General features: G+C 41.2%; 1 protein-coding gene across 13 annotated transcripts in view; it reads right to left on the bottom strand.

The window, feature by feature from the left end:
• RUFY3 (RUN and FYVE domain containing 3) overlaps positions 1–17,460 on the bottom strand; it is a 73,066-nt gene extending 55,606 nt beyond the window's left edge. For 4 of the 13 annotated variants that reach the window (XM_036878984.2, XM_057502296.1, XM_036878987.2 and 1 more), the window contains exon 1: positions 16,979–17,455. In XM_036878984.2, the coding sequence (XP_036734879.2) occupies positions 16,979–17,297 (319 nt within the window). In that variant the 5' untranslated portion in view covers positions 17,298–17,455. Of the gene's footprint in view, positions 1–2,760; positions 4,150–16,978 lie in introns of those variants that run through there. The other 9 variants (XM_057502298.1, XM_057502299.1, XM_036878991.2 and 6 more) reach the window with 7 other exon arrangements.
• Between the last annotated feature and the right edge of the window lie 176 nt (positions 17,461–17,636).

The following is a 17,636-nucleotide window of genomic DNA, read 5'->3' as shown; positions in this document are numbered from 1 at the left end:
CCTATGTCTGCCTGGGGATCACCCATTTATCATACACTGTCCAGCCCAACTGTCCATCTCACTTTCTGGATGAAGCCTTTCCTGAACCTTCTCTTCTCCATGGAATCAATCCTAGGCTCTTGTCTTTAGGGAAATTCTATTTATAATGGAAGACTTGTAAATTCACTTCTGGTTTAAAAAAAAAGGTATATTACAAAAAATGGAGAGAGAGAGATCACCTCCTTGACCACCAACCAGCACTGAAATAATGAAACAAATGTCTTTATTTCCATGTATTTAAGAGTTAGGCCAGGCAGAAGCTCTAGGTCCAGGCCTGCACTGTGGTCTGCACAGAGAAGGGCAGACACTCTGTTTTCAGAAAACAAAAGTTGAAAGCCGTAAGGCTTCTATTGCTGAGGTCACACACAGTCTACATTATCCTCTTAAGAAGGCACATTATGCTTTTTGCCTATTTTCTCCTGTGGGCATCAGAAGGCCCCACTGCAGGATTTGTGTGGTCAGATGTCTTTCCCTCTATGAATCAGCCAGGAAGAACTCTGAAAATGCCTGTGTGTCCAGGCAAAGGTTGGCTCCATTTTGTCAACAAGGTGAGATCCACATTATCACCAGCCAGGCGATCACCATTCAAATGCTGATAGCTAAATCAAACCTAACAATTTAATACTAAAGCAGATGTTTCTTGGGACCAACTGACTGCTTGGACATCCAGAGTGAGCCAGTGGAGCAAGGAAATAAAAGCCCTGTAAAGCACCACCTGGTCTCCTCCATCCCTAAACCTCCAGATGCTTGCCTGGGCCTGGGCTTTATTATTTCCATTTCTAAGCATGTGAAATCATCGCTTCTCTTGCACAAGGCAAAATTCCAAGAGTCAGTGTCAGCATTTCTCTATTTTCCTCCACATCCTTTATAGTGCTGGGAACTTCCTATTTGTCAGTTTTCCCTTGTCAAAGGATGGACTACTCATAGCTTAGCTTGCAGCCCTCACACACTTTCTATCACAGGTTTCTCCGTGAAGAATTCAAACAGCACCACTACAAATCCTACGTGAACCAAACAGCTCACTTTTGCTCACTCACAGATACCTTGCTCGAAAACCAAGTATGTCTTCAAAGTACTAAAATTGTTTTAAAAATTATTTTTGAGACACACACACCCTGGATATTATAATTAAGGGAATATTTCATATTGCATGACTTTCAAAATGGATGGCAATATTTTTTAAAACAAAATATGCAAATTCGGACATATGCCAAAAGATTTCTTGGTAGCCTTCTAAAAGTATATTTTTCTTCCCTAAAGATTCGTAAGGCTCTAGTGGTTGTTTTACACTATACTGGGCATTGTGTGGAATTCCAGTTGATGTCTTCTAGCCCTTGTAGCTAGCTGTCTATCTGACAAACCAATTGCTAAAAAATGCAAACAGTCTGAAAAACTATATAAACATTACTCTGAAGGACACACCCTAAATGAATGCTTTGTTCTGTGATATTAACCCTCTCTAAAACTTTCTCAAGGCCAAGTCTAACTGGGAAAATAAAATCCTTTTCAGACACAAAGGGTAAAATTTGAGTCATGATAACATTACAACACAAGGTCAAGGGCAACCACTTTTCCCATCCTGATCTGCTATGTGCGATTCACCTTATGCCATCTGTCCTGCAGATACACCTAAATATTGGACAGATGTTTATGAAAAAATACTCCTCAAATGTGAGTATTTCTGCCTTCATTATTTTAAGGGTGGAGCATAAACGCTACCTAAGAGACCGCTATATAAAAAACAAAACAATTTACAGCTATGGCTATAATTCTCTTCTTTGTGGTACAATGAAGGGGTAGAAGCGGAAAACCTCTTGCAACTTAGAAAAGGTCCTGGAAGAAAGTCAAAAGTCAAGAGACCATGAAGGTCTCAAAGGTACTGACAGTAGAAATTTCAAATGGGTCATCATAGTTACCATTAAAAAACAATGGCCAAAAAAAAAAAAAAAAAGATATTTAAGCTCTGAAGCCCCATAACTTTTTGGGGTACTTACTCCCTCTCCCCCCCCACTGATGCCCCCTTGCATGTAATATTAAAAACAAATAAATTTGTGTACCTTTAAAAAAAAAAACAATGGCCAATAGATTCCACAGGTAGGGATGACTTTATTAATCATGTTTAACCTTTTCAAGGCATTATGCTTTTCTAATAGTCCACACTCATTAAAAAAGCATGGAATGTAAAACTGCTTTTTCATCTAACCTAAAAATCTGTATTATTATAAAAAAGATGTTTGACCAAATATTTTCTAGATATCATAGCCTGTTTAAATTATATACTGATATCCACCCCCCTCCATAAAATACCCCTCAAGTGTTTCAACTGTATCATGTACAATCCTATAATTATAGTCAGGCTGTCTTAACTTACTCTCTTAAAAATCACTGTGATTTCTGTTTTGGTATATAATCAAAATAATAGCTTTTTCATTATCAATTAAGGTCAGATATGACAAGTGACCTCAAATGTTCTCTTTAGAGACTTAAAGACAAAGAACTCAAAACAAGCACCAGCATCTTTTGGAAGGATACCTTAGGGGGCAGGGAAAAATATTTCTTTCCAGTGAAGGAGAAAAGGGGAGCTGGGTGGTGGGCAAGGATGACAGGTTTCAGGGTTGTGAGCAGCTTAGAGGATGGGTTCTTCCTACCTCTCCCTCACCCTCCCAGTGCCGGAACAATGAGGATGCTGGTGCGATACTAGGGGACCGGGTCGGACCATACCTTCGTGGGTAGGCTCTGGGTCAGGTGTGAGTGAGATGTCATCCAGCTCTCGCAGGCAGAGCCACTCTCCGTCCATAGACACTCGGAATTTGCAAAGGTAGATAGTCTCCATGGCAGCCTGTGTGATCTTGTCAGTGGTGGGGGTTGGCATATCGGTTGGAGGCGTCAGAGCAGACATGATGACTCAGCTGGGACCACAACACACGCAAACACACTCACACGCACACACACACAACAGAAATAAATAAAACCTCCTCACCAAAAATCGCCAAATCCAAAGCTCTGGAATAAAGCTCTTAAGAAAATGGATGAGGGAGGCTTAAAAAAAAATACAAGGAAAAATACCTTATGGTTTAAGAACCAACTGTTCAAGATAAACAATTCTATACTATATCTTCTCACAGACGGTTCCTACCACATAGCAAAATAAGACGCTACTTGTCTTCTTCCAGCTTCTCTCCTTCCTTTCCCTATGTCCTTCTTTTTCAGCTGAGCTATCGGCTTTAAACCCTGCCCAGCTGATGCCAACTTAACTGGCTTCAAAAAACTGGCCTCTGCATGAATAAGTAAAAAATCCTCCTCCTTTGTGCAGGAAAAAAGTACGAAAGAAAAAAAATGAACAAGAAATAAACCAGTATTATTTCCAATTTAGCTTAAAAAAAATTCTGAGCTGCAGAAATCACTTCCAGGATCTGCTCAGATGAGCAGGGATGCTGAGTTCTAATAGGATTGGTTGTGCGCAGTAAGCAGGGTGTTGACCAAAATGGCTGACTAATGAACTGATCTGAAAATCCAGGCTCATGTGACCAGCAGCTCTGAACGTAGGGTAAGCAATTCCCAGGATGCTTTATAGATGCTGCTGATGCAGGGAGAGCAATTAGGCAGCTCGCTCTCATCCTGCACAACCCACTTCCAGACTGTGCTAGTCAAACTATGACCAGACATAACACAATGCACATATCTTCATCAATTCCCCTCATTTTGGGATAAAAGGGCTGGCTAACAGGAGGACAGTTCATACTGGGTAATACTCCACAGCAAAGATGGTAAAGAGGCAGTTGGATTAATTTAACCAGTGCACGATTCGCTTTTTTCATTCTGATATACCTAGCTATTAAAATTCTTTACCCTGCTAAAGGTTGTGTTTTAAGAAAAGCTAAAGCAGATTTCAATTTAAATATCATACTCTCAGGCATTTAAAATTTCCTTCTCCAAAGTACAAAGACCTGACTTTTTAGACTGGAGAGACAAGCAAAAAAAAAAAAATGTTAAAAAGGTAAAATCCTTCCAGATTAATGGCAATTTCCCCCACCTTTTGATGTGGTGTATTTACCAAGCTTCTGCATTAAGTATGCATTAGGTTCCTAATGAGGAGATAAAACTATGTTGTATTTTAAAAATTCTCCCACCCTAGGACATCCTAAGGGCACAGTATCATATCCTCTCATACCAACCAGCTAACTCACCCCCCTGCCACCAACACACGTAAATCTGTATTATCAGTGAGGCACTCATACCTTGGTAGCAAAAAGTTAGGTACGTGCTTTCTGAGCTACATAAATAACAAGGAGGTAACAGGTGATAAAGATTTGCTTTGAAAATGTTTTGGACAATTGAAGCATTTCTTCTATTTAAGGGTCTGTTTTGGGGGGAACATACAACTTCAAGAAATACATCCCAAGATGACCTATTCCATTCTAGACACTTCTTATCAGAGGGATACCTTAATTTATTAATTTCTGAAAACTAAAAAAAAACTCCTTGAATATTAAGATTTCAGAAATGCTTCATTCTAACTTGAGATAGAGCTCAAAGAAAAAAATGCTAAGAACCAGATTCTGTGAGTAAACAGGCATTTTCATATTGTTAGAGGGAAGGCAAACTGGTGCAATGTAAAAATGCATATACATATATGCTTACTAATAATTAGGAAGAAAATCTGCAAATTACTAAGGAAAATAAAATATTTCAGGTTTATTAATTTCTATTTAAATCTCTTCCAAGATTATCCTACATCTGGACCCAGAGCTATTTACTCATTCAGGGAATATTTATTGAGAGTACTCCACATGCCAGGCAGCAATCCAGGCACTGGTCATGCAGGAGTCAGACAAGGCACTTTTTCAAGGAAGCAGTTTATGTATCCAAATACTGAACACAAGCCTCATTTAACACATTCACATTTAATTAGTTTGATTCCTTTCTAGCCTGACATATTTCCATCTTATGCATTAAAACTTAAAGGGGACAACTGACAGTTTTACTTTAAGCCAAGCAATAGTTCAAAACATAGTAAGCAGTCATTAAAACCTTTAAATTAAACTTACACTGAATAGTTCCTGGAACCACAGCACCAAACAGCTCTGGCTATCTGTACATACCATATCAGGACTCTAGGTCACTGATAAAATTCTCAAAACACAGAACAGTGAACACATGAGTTAATCTGAATGCTCTGGGATTGACTGCCTGGGGTCCACGAATTCCCAAATTCAGCCTGTCACAGATCACGACAATCTTTCCACCGACCAACCAATATTACTAACCTGAAGAGGAGGTCTGGACTGATTACAACATACCAGTACAACAAGAACATCAAGGTCCCTAAGCAGAGAAACTTGGTTAATGATCTGGCCAAAGGTCCTCTCCACATAGAGGGCACAGGGAAGGCAGACCAAAGCAGCTAAACTTTTGCCAAGGAGAGAAAAACCTGCCTGCACTGGTCATCTCTCAGTTTCCCATACCTATCAGCTTGAGGAGGTACTGGCAGTCCTTTCAGAAATCAGAGCTGTGCGTAGGCAGGGAAACCTGTACTTCCACTAAGTCACCTGTTTGCAGGTGAAAACACTTGAGTCTCTGGCGGGTACAGTTAGCTACTCATTGTTCATAAACAATGACTTTACTATGAAAACAAGCACTATTTGTAGAAGACTAATAAAAATAATTCTAAATATTGCTTGTATTGCTTTTACATTTGGGTCTTATACTAATTAAACATATTGGCTCAGAATATAAAGGTAATATTGTCACCAGTAAGATATACAAGGCTTGAACTTTTTTCTCATAAACATTCTAATCCTAAACTCTCTTGAACTAATTTTTTCATTTGAGACCACTTGTGAATAATGGCACACATTTGTTAAGATAGTTGTGAGGAGTGCTGAGGTACAGTCTGTGGCCCTGAAACAGAATTAATGGGCCTATGTGAAATTCAAATCCAAGATGATGACCTGAATAATACTGTGTTCTAGCTGCTTACACAGCCTGAATTTTCCACATTATGACTGATTGAACGCAAACAAGATTCACATTTCAAAATTAGAAGTTACATTCCTTTCAAAGTATTATTTACTCAAGCTACTATTAAAAGAAAAAGGCTGATTTGTCATGCCCAATGTCCCTGTCATACAATATGGGAAAATTATTATTAAAGTAGGTATTATCTACTGACTTTCTCTTTTCTGGTAGGTGCTTCGTAAATATTGTACCAAATGCTCACAAGATTCAAAGCTGCTTCTTGTGTAGATGCCCCCAAAGTCCATGATTCCTTCTCACTTTGCAAACATCAGTACTCCATCCCAATGATTAAATTTTATTCAGAGAAAATAAAAAGAAACAAAACAAAACAAAAAGTAACACAGGCAAAGTCCTCATGGAATCTCCTAAAAAGGAATTTCAACAAATTAAAGATTTGCAGAAGAGGAAATTACTAGGTTCACACTTTACAACTTAAGGCTTCACCAACCATATATTCCACTTAGTTACCCACATACATTTAGTTCAGGTTTTCAATAAATGGGAATTTTCTGAGAAATGGAAATTCCAGCATGGATCTTCCCTGCTGTGTGCTGGGTAAATAGCAAACCAAATTCTTCCTGACCATCCTGAAGAACAATGTCACTTGTTTATTCCCACACCGAGCTGAGAAATCATCTTCCTGAGGTCCCTCCGCATACTCAGTGGGACATGAAGACACTTGACACATTTGCAACCGTGGAAAGATAAATGAAGGGGGGGAATCATTTTCTAAAATGACTCATTTCAGAACTTCTTTAAATGGCAAACTTCAATGTATGACTGTAATTCTTAAACAAATATACCTAATAACCACGAAATGACTGCCCAACTGGAGAAATGGATCAATTGAACACTTACATGCTCCTGAATTCTTATGTCACCTTTTGAGGCCACCACTTCTGAATTTTGTGTAAATCGTCACCTTATTTTAAAAATATTATTATGAATATATAGATGCCTAAACAACATATTTAGCTCTTTTTAAAAATGTTATAGAGAGGGTTTCATCCTGCACATAGCCTTCTAAGCTTTTCATTCAGTACTGCATTTTCTAAGATCCCATCCACACTGTACTGTGTAGCTGTAGTTTATCCTTTTGGCTGCTGTATTGTAAGGTAATATTCCATTGCATGTAAACAATTTTCGGAACCATTTTTACGTTAATGAGCATTTGGGTTATTTTGAATATTTTCATTTTTAAATGACATTTAAATGTTTTTTAGAAATAGATTTCTGGCAGGTATGCCAATTCTTCTTAACAGGTTTGAGAGAGAGATCATTTCACGTATATCTTTCAGAGTTAATTGTCTCTTCCTATTACCCAGTTCCTATTCTGCACATAACAGTGTGCTTCCTAAGACTTGCTGACTTGTACAACTCTGTCAGTTTGTGAAGCTTACAAGTTGTCTCCCAAAGCTTCCTGGATCATGGTTTCATGATTTAAGACAAAAAACCCATTCCCCGCTCAACACACACACACTACTTCACTAGCTGCTCTTAAGCACAAAAGAGTTTCCTTTATGAATTATCATCATGATAACATTGGTAGAAGAAAGCCAAATGTTTCTGCTAAATTCTAAGACTATTCGATTGAATGATCATGATTTTTCACATGCTCCAGTCCCCCCTCCTCCCTTCTTTCTTACTTACTTCACTCTCTCAGACAAAAACCTACTTTATCTCCCTCTGACCCTAAGAGTTTTACCATTTTTAAGTTAATGCACTTGGCTGGCTCAGTACTACTTTGTAGATATTAATCTAGGGTAATAATAAATACTATAAATTGATTGTACCTGACAAGCCTATTTATCATTATTTTGTTAGCAACAGACACAAAGAAATATTACAATGCATTATCTTTTTGTTAAAACTAACCAGCATAAGACTAGAATTAACTCCTATCTTACTAAAACTGATTTCATGGCCAATGATCTACAGATGTAAAGCTACCAGCAACTTAGCAGATGATCTTGGGAAATTTATCCTCCTTTTGGCTCAATCTACTCAGCTATAAAGTGAAACTTAAACAGCTAGCTTCACAAAGATCACAGGCTCCCATAAGAACTCTTCCCACTTTGCACACCATTATACATCTGCTCAAAAGAGTACCTATCAAACACCACACTCTGAATAGATACTTGTTGGTATAGGTAGGTAACTGCTGTGTGTACTCCTGTAGTGGTATATTTCCATTCTCATTCACTTCAACCAAGAAAACCTGCAAGTTCTATAAAATCAAGCCATATTTATGTCCCGACGAACAAGTCATTCTAACACAGCTTTATTCATTTGTGCATGTTTAGATCCATTCATTTAACACGTACTGGGCACCTCTATGTGCTAGCCATTAGGGATATGAAAAGAACAAGGCAATAGGCATGAAACAATTACATGTGCTTAAGAAATTCTTAGATCCTTGTCACTGATGGCTATTCAGTGTTGCTTACACACACTATTTTCTCTATCAAATTGGTAACTTGTGAATTTCACATACATTCATTCATTCATTTTTAGCAAAATGGGCTTTACTGAGTAGAACAAGGAACTAGAAGAATGCTGCTGCCTGAACAGGAGTCTCCCAAGTTAGGATGGAATTCCAGTTGTGGGAGGCAGTGGATTCCAGCTAGGAGAGGCTGAGAGAGTGTGTGGACTCCAGAGTCAGAACACCCAGATTGATCCTACTTCCATCCACCACTCAGAAGCTGAGAAACCTTGGCAAATTACTTGTGTCTGTGCCTGTTTCTTCACTGACAAAAAGGGGATAGTGAGACAGGGACCATGATGGGCTTAGACAGTAGGGTGAGAGCCTCTGGTAAAAACAAAGCAAGATAATCCACTGTGGGATTTGCTTTGGCCTACTGGGGGTTCCCAGCTTGTTTTTCTGACTTTACCCAGGTGCTGCTTTTCTTCCTCCAGCCCTAAACAAATGATTTGCAACCTGGGCAATATAGCACGCAAGCCCAAAACAATGTAGTAAAAACAGGAAGGATGCCATCTTGAAAATAAGATTGCATCTTAAAACCCAATTAGTTAAAAAGTAAGTTTCTTAACAAACAGACAATAACTCAGCCCACCTTGGGAGCAAAGCAGGCAATCTTAAGTGATATGCTCTCAGACCAGGAAGCTGCTATCCTGGGAGGAAATCAGAGTAGTAAAATTCTTGTAAATAACCAGGAAGACTAATTAGAAACTTAATGTCTCTTCAAAGATAAACATTTTGGGACCACTTAACAGGTGTACATCCCTAGCCCTTTGTCTCTCAGCAGCCTATAAAACCCCTAGACAACATACCGCCCTGGGGCTCTCTTGTCCCCTCCTGGCCTGAGCCAGAGCTCTGTCCTCTCACTTTCTCTCTAAATAAAAACCTTCGCTTTGCTCTCCTACCTTGAGTGTTTGCCAGGTTCAACTTCGGATCCGTGAACAAGAACCCCAACATCATTTAAACCTTGGCAAGTTACTTGTGTCGGTGCCTGCTTCTTCACTGATAAAAGGGGGATAGTAACATTAACTACTTAAGAATTAAATGAAGTAATGTGAGTAAAATGCTTAGTATGGTGTGCGGCAGAGTAAGCAGGCAGTAAAGTCAGCCATTATCATCATAATAGTTGCCTGTGCCCTTGAGAGTTTTGGAAAAAAACTAAAACCCCAAAACCCTATCATCACATGGAATGGAAGTCAGTAAGGAAGAATATCCCTAGGACTGAGGTGGGAGGAAGTAAAAAGGAGACATGAGCAAAGGCTGTGCCAGGACAGCTCTTGGGCTGTGGAAAGAAGAGAGATGGGTTGGAAATTTACTCAGCATTCACATCAGGTGACCAGATTTCCTACATTCATAAAAAAGGCAGGGGCAGCAGATAAATATCTATGGAAAGTCCCTAAACAGTTTCGAAAGTTGGAGGAACCTTATTCTAAAAGGCAACATACTGAAATCCTGGCTACTTTTTACAGGCCTCTTGGTGTCAGTCAGCCAATCTCTCCTTTCCTGAGGATTATGAAGCTTAAACTTTCTTGCTTCCACTCCACCCTCTATGAAACTCCCTCTGACACATGACACGTGTTAATTCCATTTGGTTTGGTTTGGAGCAAGTCTAGAACCTAAAATCATGAACATGGGCTCTGTGAAAAGAAATACTACCTTGGCCAGCAGCCCTGGACTCTTTTAATATGTTTCTGGGAGACTGTGAACTTCTTTTTAAGTATTGTTGATGTAGAATCTTACTGGTTTCAAATATATAACAGTGGTTCAACAGTTACCTATATTATTAAATCCTCACCCCCTCTGGTGTGGTTACTATCTATCAACATAGTAACATGTCAACAGTAGTAAGATGTTACGGAATCAGACTATATTCTCCACGCTGTACTACTGTCCCCATGACCAACTTGTACTGTGAATGTGAACAATTGGGCCCCTTTATATGCCTCCCACCACCACCGCAACCCCTTCTCTTTGGTAACCACTAGTTCCTTCTCAGTGTCTATGAGTCTACTGCTTTTGTTCCTTGTTTTGCTCTGTATTCCACAAATACGTGAAATCATGGTATTTGAGAACTATGAACTTTTCATATTCAAACACAACTGTAGAGGGTAAGACCACACTGACACTTACTCATGTACCCACTGCTCTGTAATTCTAGAAGCATTTCCTGTTACATAATTTCCAGCCCATTCTTTAATGATTATGGTGCACTGACTTCCCAAAATAAATTTTAAAGCTCATATTAGGGCCACTTTGCACTACAGGAGGCACTTTCAGTGTTAATAAGGTTTGGGGAGAAATGTAACAGTTGTGATGTCCTGCAAAAAATCATTAAAATGGGTTCCACTTCTCTTCGTGATGGCTGCAGATTATCTATCACGCAAAGAGGCAGCATATCTTGTAGGCAACTCTTTAAATTATTTAAGGAATTTTCAAAAGTACCAGTCAAAAAGGAAATATCATTTCATCCAGTTAATCGTTTACGCCTTCATCATCATCAACCTACACTTTTTACTACCTGCAACCTATGCTAAAAAAACTACTTCCCTTAGGTTCTTGATAAAATTCTTTTCTTTAAGAGATTTCTATTAAAAGACAAGCAGAAAGAAAAAAGATGCAAGGTCAAATACACTCAGGTGCATATGTTTTGAGGCCCATAGTATAATACCAGTCTTTTAGTCCCCAAAAGTTGCTTTTTTGCCACCTCTTTTCCGCCCTCTCTCCACCCAGCACCCTCTACCCAAACAAGTTTCTTTGACGTCTTAGTGAGGGAGCATACCGTGATTAAGCTTTGGAGTCAGACTATTCAGGAATAAGAATTTATTCTTTCAGTTAAAAACAAAACTGCAACAAATACAAACATTGAATAGTACACCTGAAACTGTTATATGTAACTTACACCTTAATAAAAACAAAAAACGTACAAAAGAACACCTTTGAGAATAGGGCCAGAAATCTGTGTCAACAAGACCGTTAGGTAATTCTGATGCATGCTAAAATTTGAGATAAGAACTTTCCTACAACCACAGATTCTGTATCTCCAGGATGTAATCTTCTAAACTGAAGGTTACTCATCACAATTTTATATTTTACAATTTAGATAAGTCACAGTGAATAAAATACTTTAATGAAAACATGTTCCATCCATTTACTTACATGAATTCTATATGGACTCCTCCTCCTCCCCATTTTTTCTTTTCAAATGTGACTAAAACGTGTTTAGTCTCATGAGGCAGGAAAACGGAGCATGCCCCTGCTCCCTGTACCTCAGCAATTCAGGATGTCCCAGGTCACCGTTTCAGCTGTGTGTGGAAAGGACCCTCTTGCATTTAGATAATCTTAGGGGCTAAATTCTAGTTCTCTGGTCACCACTAATCTACGTTTTACACTGTCTGAAAATGTTACATATCTGAGGGTTTTTTTCTTTTTTTTATGGGTGCTTATATCTGCCATTTGACAAAACAGTACTTAATGGATCAGAAAGTGGCTCTTTGCATTTTTAACACACTTGGAAATGAGCAGAAGGCTAACAGATTTGTGAATCACAGTACTGTAAATGGGGACAATGCTCTACATTATCTATACCAAAAACCTGTCTTTAAAAAAGACACAATCAGCTGTTTTAAAAACTACTAGTATGAAGGTAAATGCTCAGAATGTTTTCTGATGGCTCAATGCTTTCCCCCATACCTCTACCACTTACAAATCAGAAGAAAGCACTTTTGTCTTTTCAAAATTTAAAAAGCATACAGCAGATAAATGGATGAATGTGTATTGACCAGGTATGTTTTCAAGAGTACTATTAGACAATGAAAAAAGGAGAGACACATAATATAAATGTCCATGGGTGATAAAAACCAATCAATACACACAATGTATATACATGCATAGATACATAATACATACATATCTTTATATTGTGTGTGTGTATGAAACTGAACATAATTGATTGATTTTCTCCTTTTAAATACTCATTCCTGGGTTTATATGTAAATGAAAAGGTCCTTCCCCACACCATGGACTCTTAAAGTGCATCTGTGAGAAAATATGTCTATGCTTGCTTCCAGAAGCCTCATTCTTTGCCCTTCCCAGGGCTCAACCGAGGCATTCACAGACAGGTGTACTCAGCCTTGAAGTGAGCAGTCACAGCAATGACACCAGCCCTTCCCAAGGGATATTTTTCTTCTTTCTAGTCCTCTCCCAGCCCTTCTCCCATCTCAAAATAACACGTAGATACAGAAAGAAAGCTGCTTCTTTGTGAGTGGGACTGTTCTTTTTTTTCTTTTTTTTTTTGGGTATGGTGCTGTAATTGGGAGAGAAAGGACAAGGGCAGAGACGTGCATTATTTGCATGGCATTGCCTTAAACGTAAATTGCTGTAGCTCTGGGAGTTGGAAGAAGTAACTCCACAGAGGCTGGTAACCCAGCAGATGGCAGAAGTGCCTCTTCCTTCCAACACCAAAGAGGGAAATCTCTTGTCTATCCTGTCCATCCACAAGCTGACTTCTAAAGTTAGGATGGAGAAAGGCATTGAAAGTATTGTACCATATGGCAAGCAAGCAGCTCCTGCTAATATAGCTGATGAGAAATTGGTGGGGAAGATCACACAGCAAGGGGGAAAAGGCCCCGTGAAATATGAACACATTCATGTCTGGGAAGACAAGTAAAGTTCTGGAAGAAAAGTCACCAAACTCAAAAGTGATATCCTCTGTAAGAAACGGGCTGTGGGGTTGGGAGCCTGAAGAGGAAAAGTTCATATGGTACTCAACGTAATTTTGTATTATAAAACATAGAAACAATGAGAACAGATCTATATATTACTTATAACTTTTATAATCAATTTTTTTAAAAGGCATGGTAGAAACTTTTTTTTTACGAGCTAGAAACTTTAAAAGCTAGAAGCATAAAGTTCTAGCAGATTACAAGCACTCAGACTCAGAATGGGACATCATCTGAGGCACATCAGAAGCCTTTTCATATTGCATTTAAGCATGCTGAATATTGTATGCACATGATATCTGCAGGATTTTACACTGAAACAGTGCACATGATGAACCCTGAGTTTAGTGTATCTTCTCTGCATACATTTTTGCTATCCTTCATCAATGTCATATGCAAAGAAGATTCTGAACACAAAAGTAACGCTTATTTTAAAAACTGAGTACAGTCAGGATTTATAAAATAAAAAGATGATACTGCCTTAATATATGGTACCTCAAAGCTATTATATATTATGCACTTTTGGCAAATACACTAGCAAGAGTTAAAAATTGGGTATTGGGGGAGGCAAAAATTTACTGAGTATTGCAGTTGAGTCCAAATACTGTCCTAGAAATTGAAATGAGAAGTCTTTTAAAACCAGTCTCGGGTTGCTGATGAATAGTAAAACACCCAGAGTTCTGATATCCAGGTACAACACAGAAAGCAAAAAATTGTACTAACTCAGCAGATCAGTGACAAGGAAATATTTTTGTTAATATCCAGGGTATTCCTTTTCCCAAGTATGCCTGGGTTCTAAAGTACCAATAAAAATAACAGGTAAAAATAAAAACTCACAGTCCAAAATAAGAACTACTTTAAGTCAATTTTATATTCGAATAAAATATGTATTAGTGATTTTTTTACTAATATGAAATGTTTTCAGTGACTGTTCTTTAAAAGTGGAATACAAGTACTTTCCCAGTAATTTTTCAGAACACCTTCACACCAATGAACTATTTCAGAAATAAAGACCATGAGGAACTATTAGAACTTGATGTGTTAACAAATCACACCATCCATCTACTACCATTGTAAGATAGAGATGAAGAGATCACACCTATGAAACCTTAGCTTTAAGGCTTCCATTCCTGATCTTGGTCATGCTTAGGCCCCAATTTTGAAATGATAGTAAAAAAAAAAAAAAAAAAAAGTCAACCCTTAATAGGAGGAATAAATCTAATGAATTAACTGAAATCCAGATAATCCTCACAACTGATACTAGCCAACAGTTGAAAAATTCTTCTATATCAAACCTTGCATCACAAATGTTACAGAGTTATAAAGAACGGATGAGTGTCTTCTTATTCTATAGTGGTGTGGCTAACAAGCACATTACACAGGAAATAAAAAAATTTAAGGAGAAACAAAGAGGATGTGATTAAACAACAAAGTAGAAAGCAGATTCCTTAAAAAATGAGAAGCAGTATTGAGAATATTCTTATATTTCCCTCCTCTGCTTATAAAAGGTCTCATTTCTGCCATGATTAGACACTACCATCCGGAGATCAGTGCAGACCACTCCAACGCAAACTAGGGTTTTAGTTTTACTAAGACTCTTAGTCAATGGTCAGTGTTGGCCCTCTTTTCTGGGTGATAAAGAAAACGTAACACTGGATTACTACCTCCAACTGAATCCAACAGGCCCTTGCCTAGAAGGAGCCATCCCACCAGTTTTGGATGTCTCGGTTTGCTTAAAGAGCATGGGCTTAGTAGGAAAGATATGTGGGTCAACTTGATTCCTTCTCTTAGGCTGTTAATCACACTGATCTTCAATTTCCTCATCTGAAAAAGTAGCATCATATTTGGCCCACAGAGGTGAGGATTGACTATGGTAAATAGTATCATTAATAGGAAATATTCAACTAATGTTAATCTTTTTCTAGGGATGGATCAGGGATAAGAAAAGACAAAATCAGGGTTTCTTGGCACTGCAGAGCAGTTAAAAGGTTTTGGTTGCTAAAAAAATCTGTAGTGCCATTTCTGTAACAGATTCCCTCATCACCTTAGGCAAGTTTCTCTCTCTTTCCAGAACTCAAACAGCAAACTATTTGGAATTTATATCATATGCCTTTCTTGTATCTTAATGAGATAGGGCACATGGATGTAGTCAGAGTAGGGTGAGGGCCTCTGGAGGGGGCAGGGTGGGATATTTGCAGTCAGAGCAATGTAACTACATGCAAGGAAACCCCCCCCTGCTAAAATTCTATGTTAAACATTGAGCTCTAGAATCATTCTTCAGTGAAATCAGTTAATGTTCCCCAGATAAAGAAGAGTAGCACATGTTTTATTATGCTAATTATTTGTAACCATGTGTAATATTCACTTTAGCATGCTAAAAGGCTCAGGCCTATGTGCTGTCTTTCCTCCTTCAGATCTGACAAGGTGATTCTGCAAACTGAGCAACTAACTTAGCATGCAGACCCAGCTGTAGACGGCATAGTAAAAGGCAGGAAGAATTCCATCTTAAGGATCAGATTGCATTTGAACACCCAGGAAGTTCAAGAGGCAGGATTCTTTAGCAAGTAGGCAATACCTCGGCCCCCCTTGGGGGCTGGGCAGGCAGCCTTTTGATGTGCTCCCGGACCAAGGTGCCGGTGTCCCAGAGAGGAATCAAGGCAGGAAATTCCTTATGTTAAGTTAATTTTTAATATTCAGGGACCACTTAAGTCCATACCCCTAAGTTTTTTCATGTTCTCGAAAAACCCTCAACTGCCTATAAAACCCCCTAGACAACGCACCACTACGGACTCTCTTGTCCCCTCCTGGCGTGAGCTGGGAGCTCTGTCCTTTCACTGTATCTCTAAATAAAAGCCTGTACTTTGCTCTCCTACCTTGACTGTTTGTGAAGCTCATTCTTCGGCTCCGCAAACAAGAACCCCGGCATCATTAAGTTACATTTTCATACTGTAAGATCTTGTCTTTTTAAACCAGATTTAACACTCCTCCATAAGTCTTTTTATACACATTGCCTACTGTAGGGCCCCGCTCATTGCACGTAGCAATAAACATTTGTTGACTGGTAAAGTACAAAGTGGGGTCCGCTGCATTCAGAGGGCTCCCGTGACAGTGGTTTTAAAAGGTGGCGGCTTCTTCCTGCCAAATGATATAATCCTGGGAGGTGCCCTTCCAAAGCCACATATTCCCTTACCGTCATTTCACGCACCATCCCTGATTTCTCTACACATTTTGGGAAGTAGATCTGTGAAATTTACAAGTGTGGAGTGAACGCTGGTAAAAAAGGTGGTGGTACAATTGAGCCGCACGGGGAGCGGCGGCACAGCAGCCACACCTACTTCGCGGCCGCGGCGCCCAGAGCCCGAAGAAGGCAGGCCGGTGGGGCTGCCGGGTCTCTGGGCGCCGCCCCCTCCCACACTGCCTGGAGCAAGGCTCCCAGCGGGGACCCGCGGCCGGGACCCGGCGAGCACGTGGGAGGCTAGCGAGGATGCGCGCCCGGCCTGGGAGGGTTGGGGAGGCCGGGCCAGGCGGGAGCCCGCAGCCTGGGGACACTTGGAGATAAACAATCTGGTCCCAGGCCGCGGCCGCCCCCCAGCTCCCCGGAACAGGGGCTTCCCCAGCGCCCCCGCAGGCCGGCACCCCGCTCCGGGGACCCAGCGGGAGGCGGAGCTCCGCGGGGCCAGGCCGGCCCTTCCCGGCCGAGTGCCCCCTTCCCGCCGCCACTCACGGTGCTTGCTGCAGCCGCCGCCGCCGCCGCTGCTGCTGGGGTAGCTCAGCAGCAGGAAGGGCAGCGGGGAGCCCGGCGACGGCGGGGTCCTCCAAGTGCGCTGCTGCGGCGGCGGGCGCGCTGCAAAGCCGGCGCCTCCATCGCCCGGATAGAGCAGGAAGAAGGGGGCGGCCACCGGCGAGCCGGGCTCCGACTGCTCGGCTGGGGAGGCCAGAGGCGGCCCCGCCTCGTCCTCCGGCCGCTGCTCCCCGCCCCTCGCCTGCTCCTCGCTGCAACTTTCCGCGCCGGCGGTGGGCGGCAGCGGCGAGGTCTCAGCCATACTGCCTCCTTCCCGAGCCGCCGCCTCCGACTCGCGCCCGGGCCTGGGCGGGGGAGAGGAGAGTCAGGGCGGGGAGCCGCCGCCTCGTCCCGTCCGCGCCACCGCCGCCACCTCTCTCCTGGGCCGCGAGCGGGCGTCCGGGCTCTGCCGCCGGGCCTCTGCCCGCCCCGCCGGGGCGCGAGCCAGCTGGGGGGACGGCCCCTCCTGACGGCGCGGCCTCCTCCCGGCCGGCTCCTCTCCACGCCCCTCCCGGCGCGGCCCGGCCCCCAGCCTGCGGCGGCTCCCCTAGGGGGCGGAGTCCTGCTCTTCCCCTGCCCACCTTCCGCCTCCCGCCCCTGC

The sequence above is a fragment of the Manis pentadactyla genome, chromosome 5, assembly GCF_030020395.1.
Source record: "Manis pentadactyla isolate mManPen7 chromosome 5, mManPen7.hap1, whole genome shotgun sequence".
Lineage (NCBI taxonomy): Eukaryota > Metazoa > Chordata > Mammalia > Pholidota > Manidae > Manis > Manis pentadactyla.
Note: the sequence above shows the minus strand (reverse complement) of the source record. Positions and strands in the feature narration are given on the sequence as shown.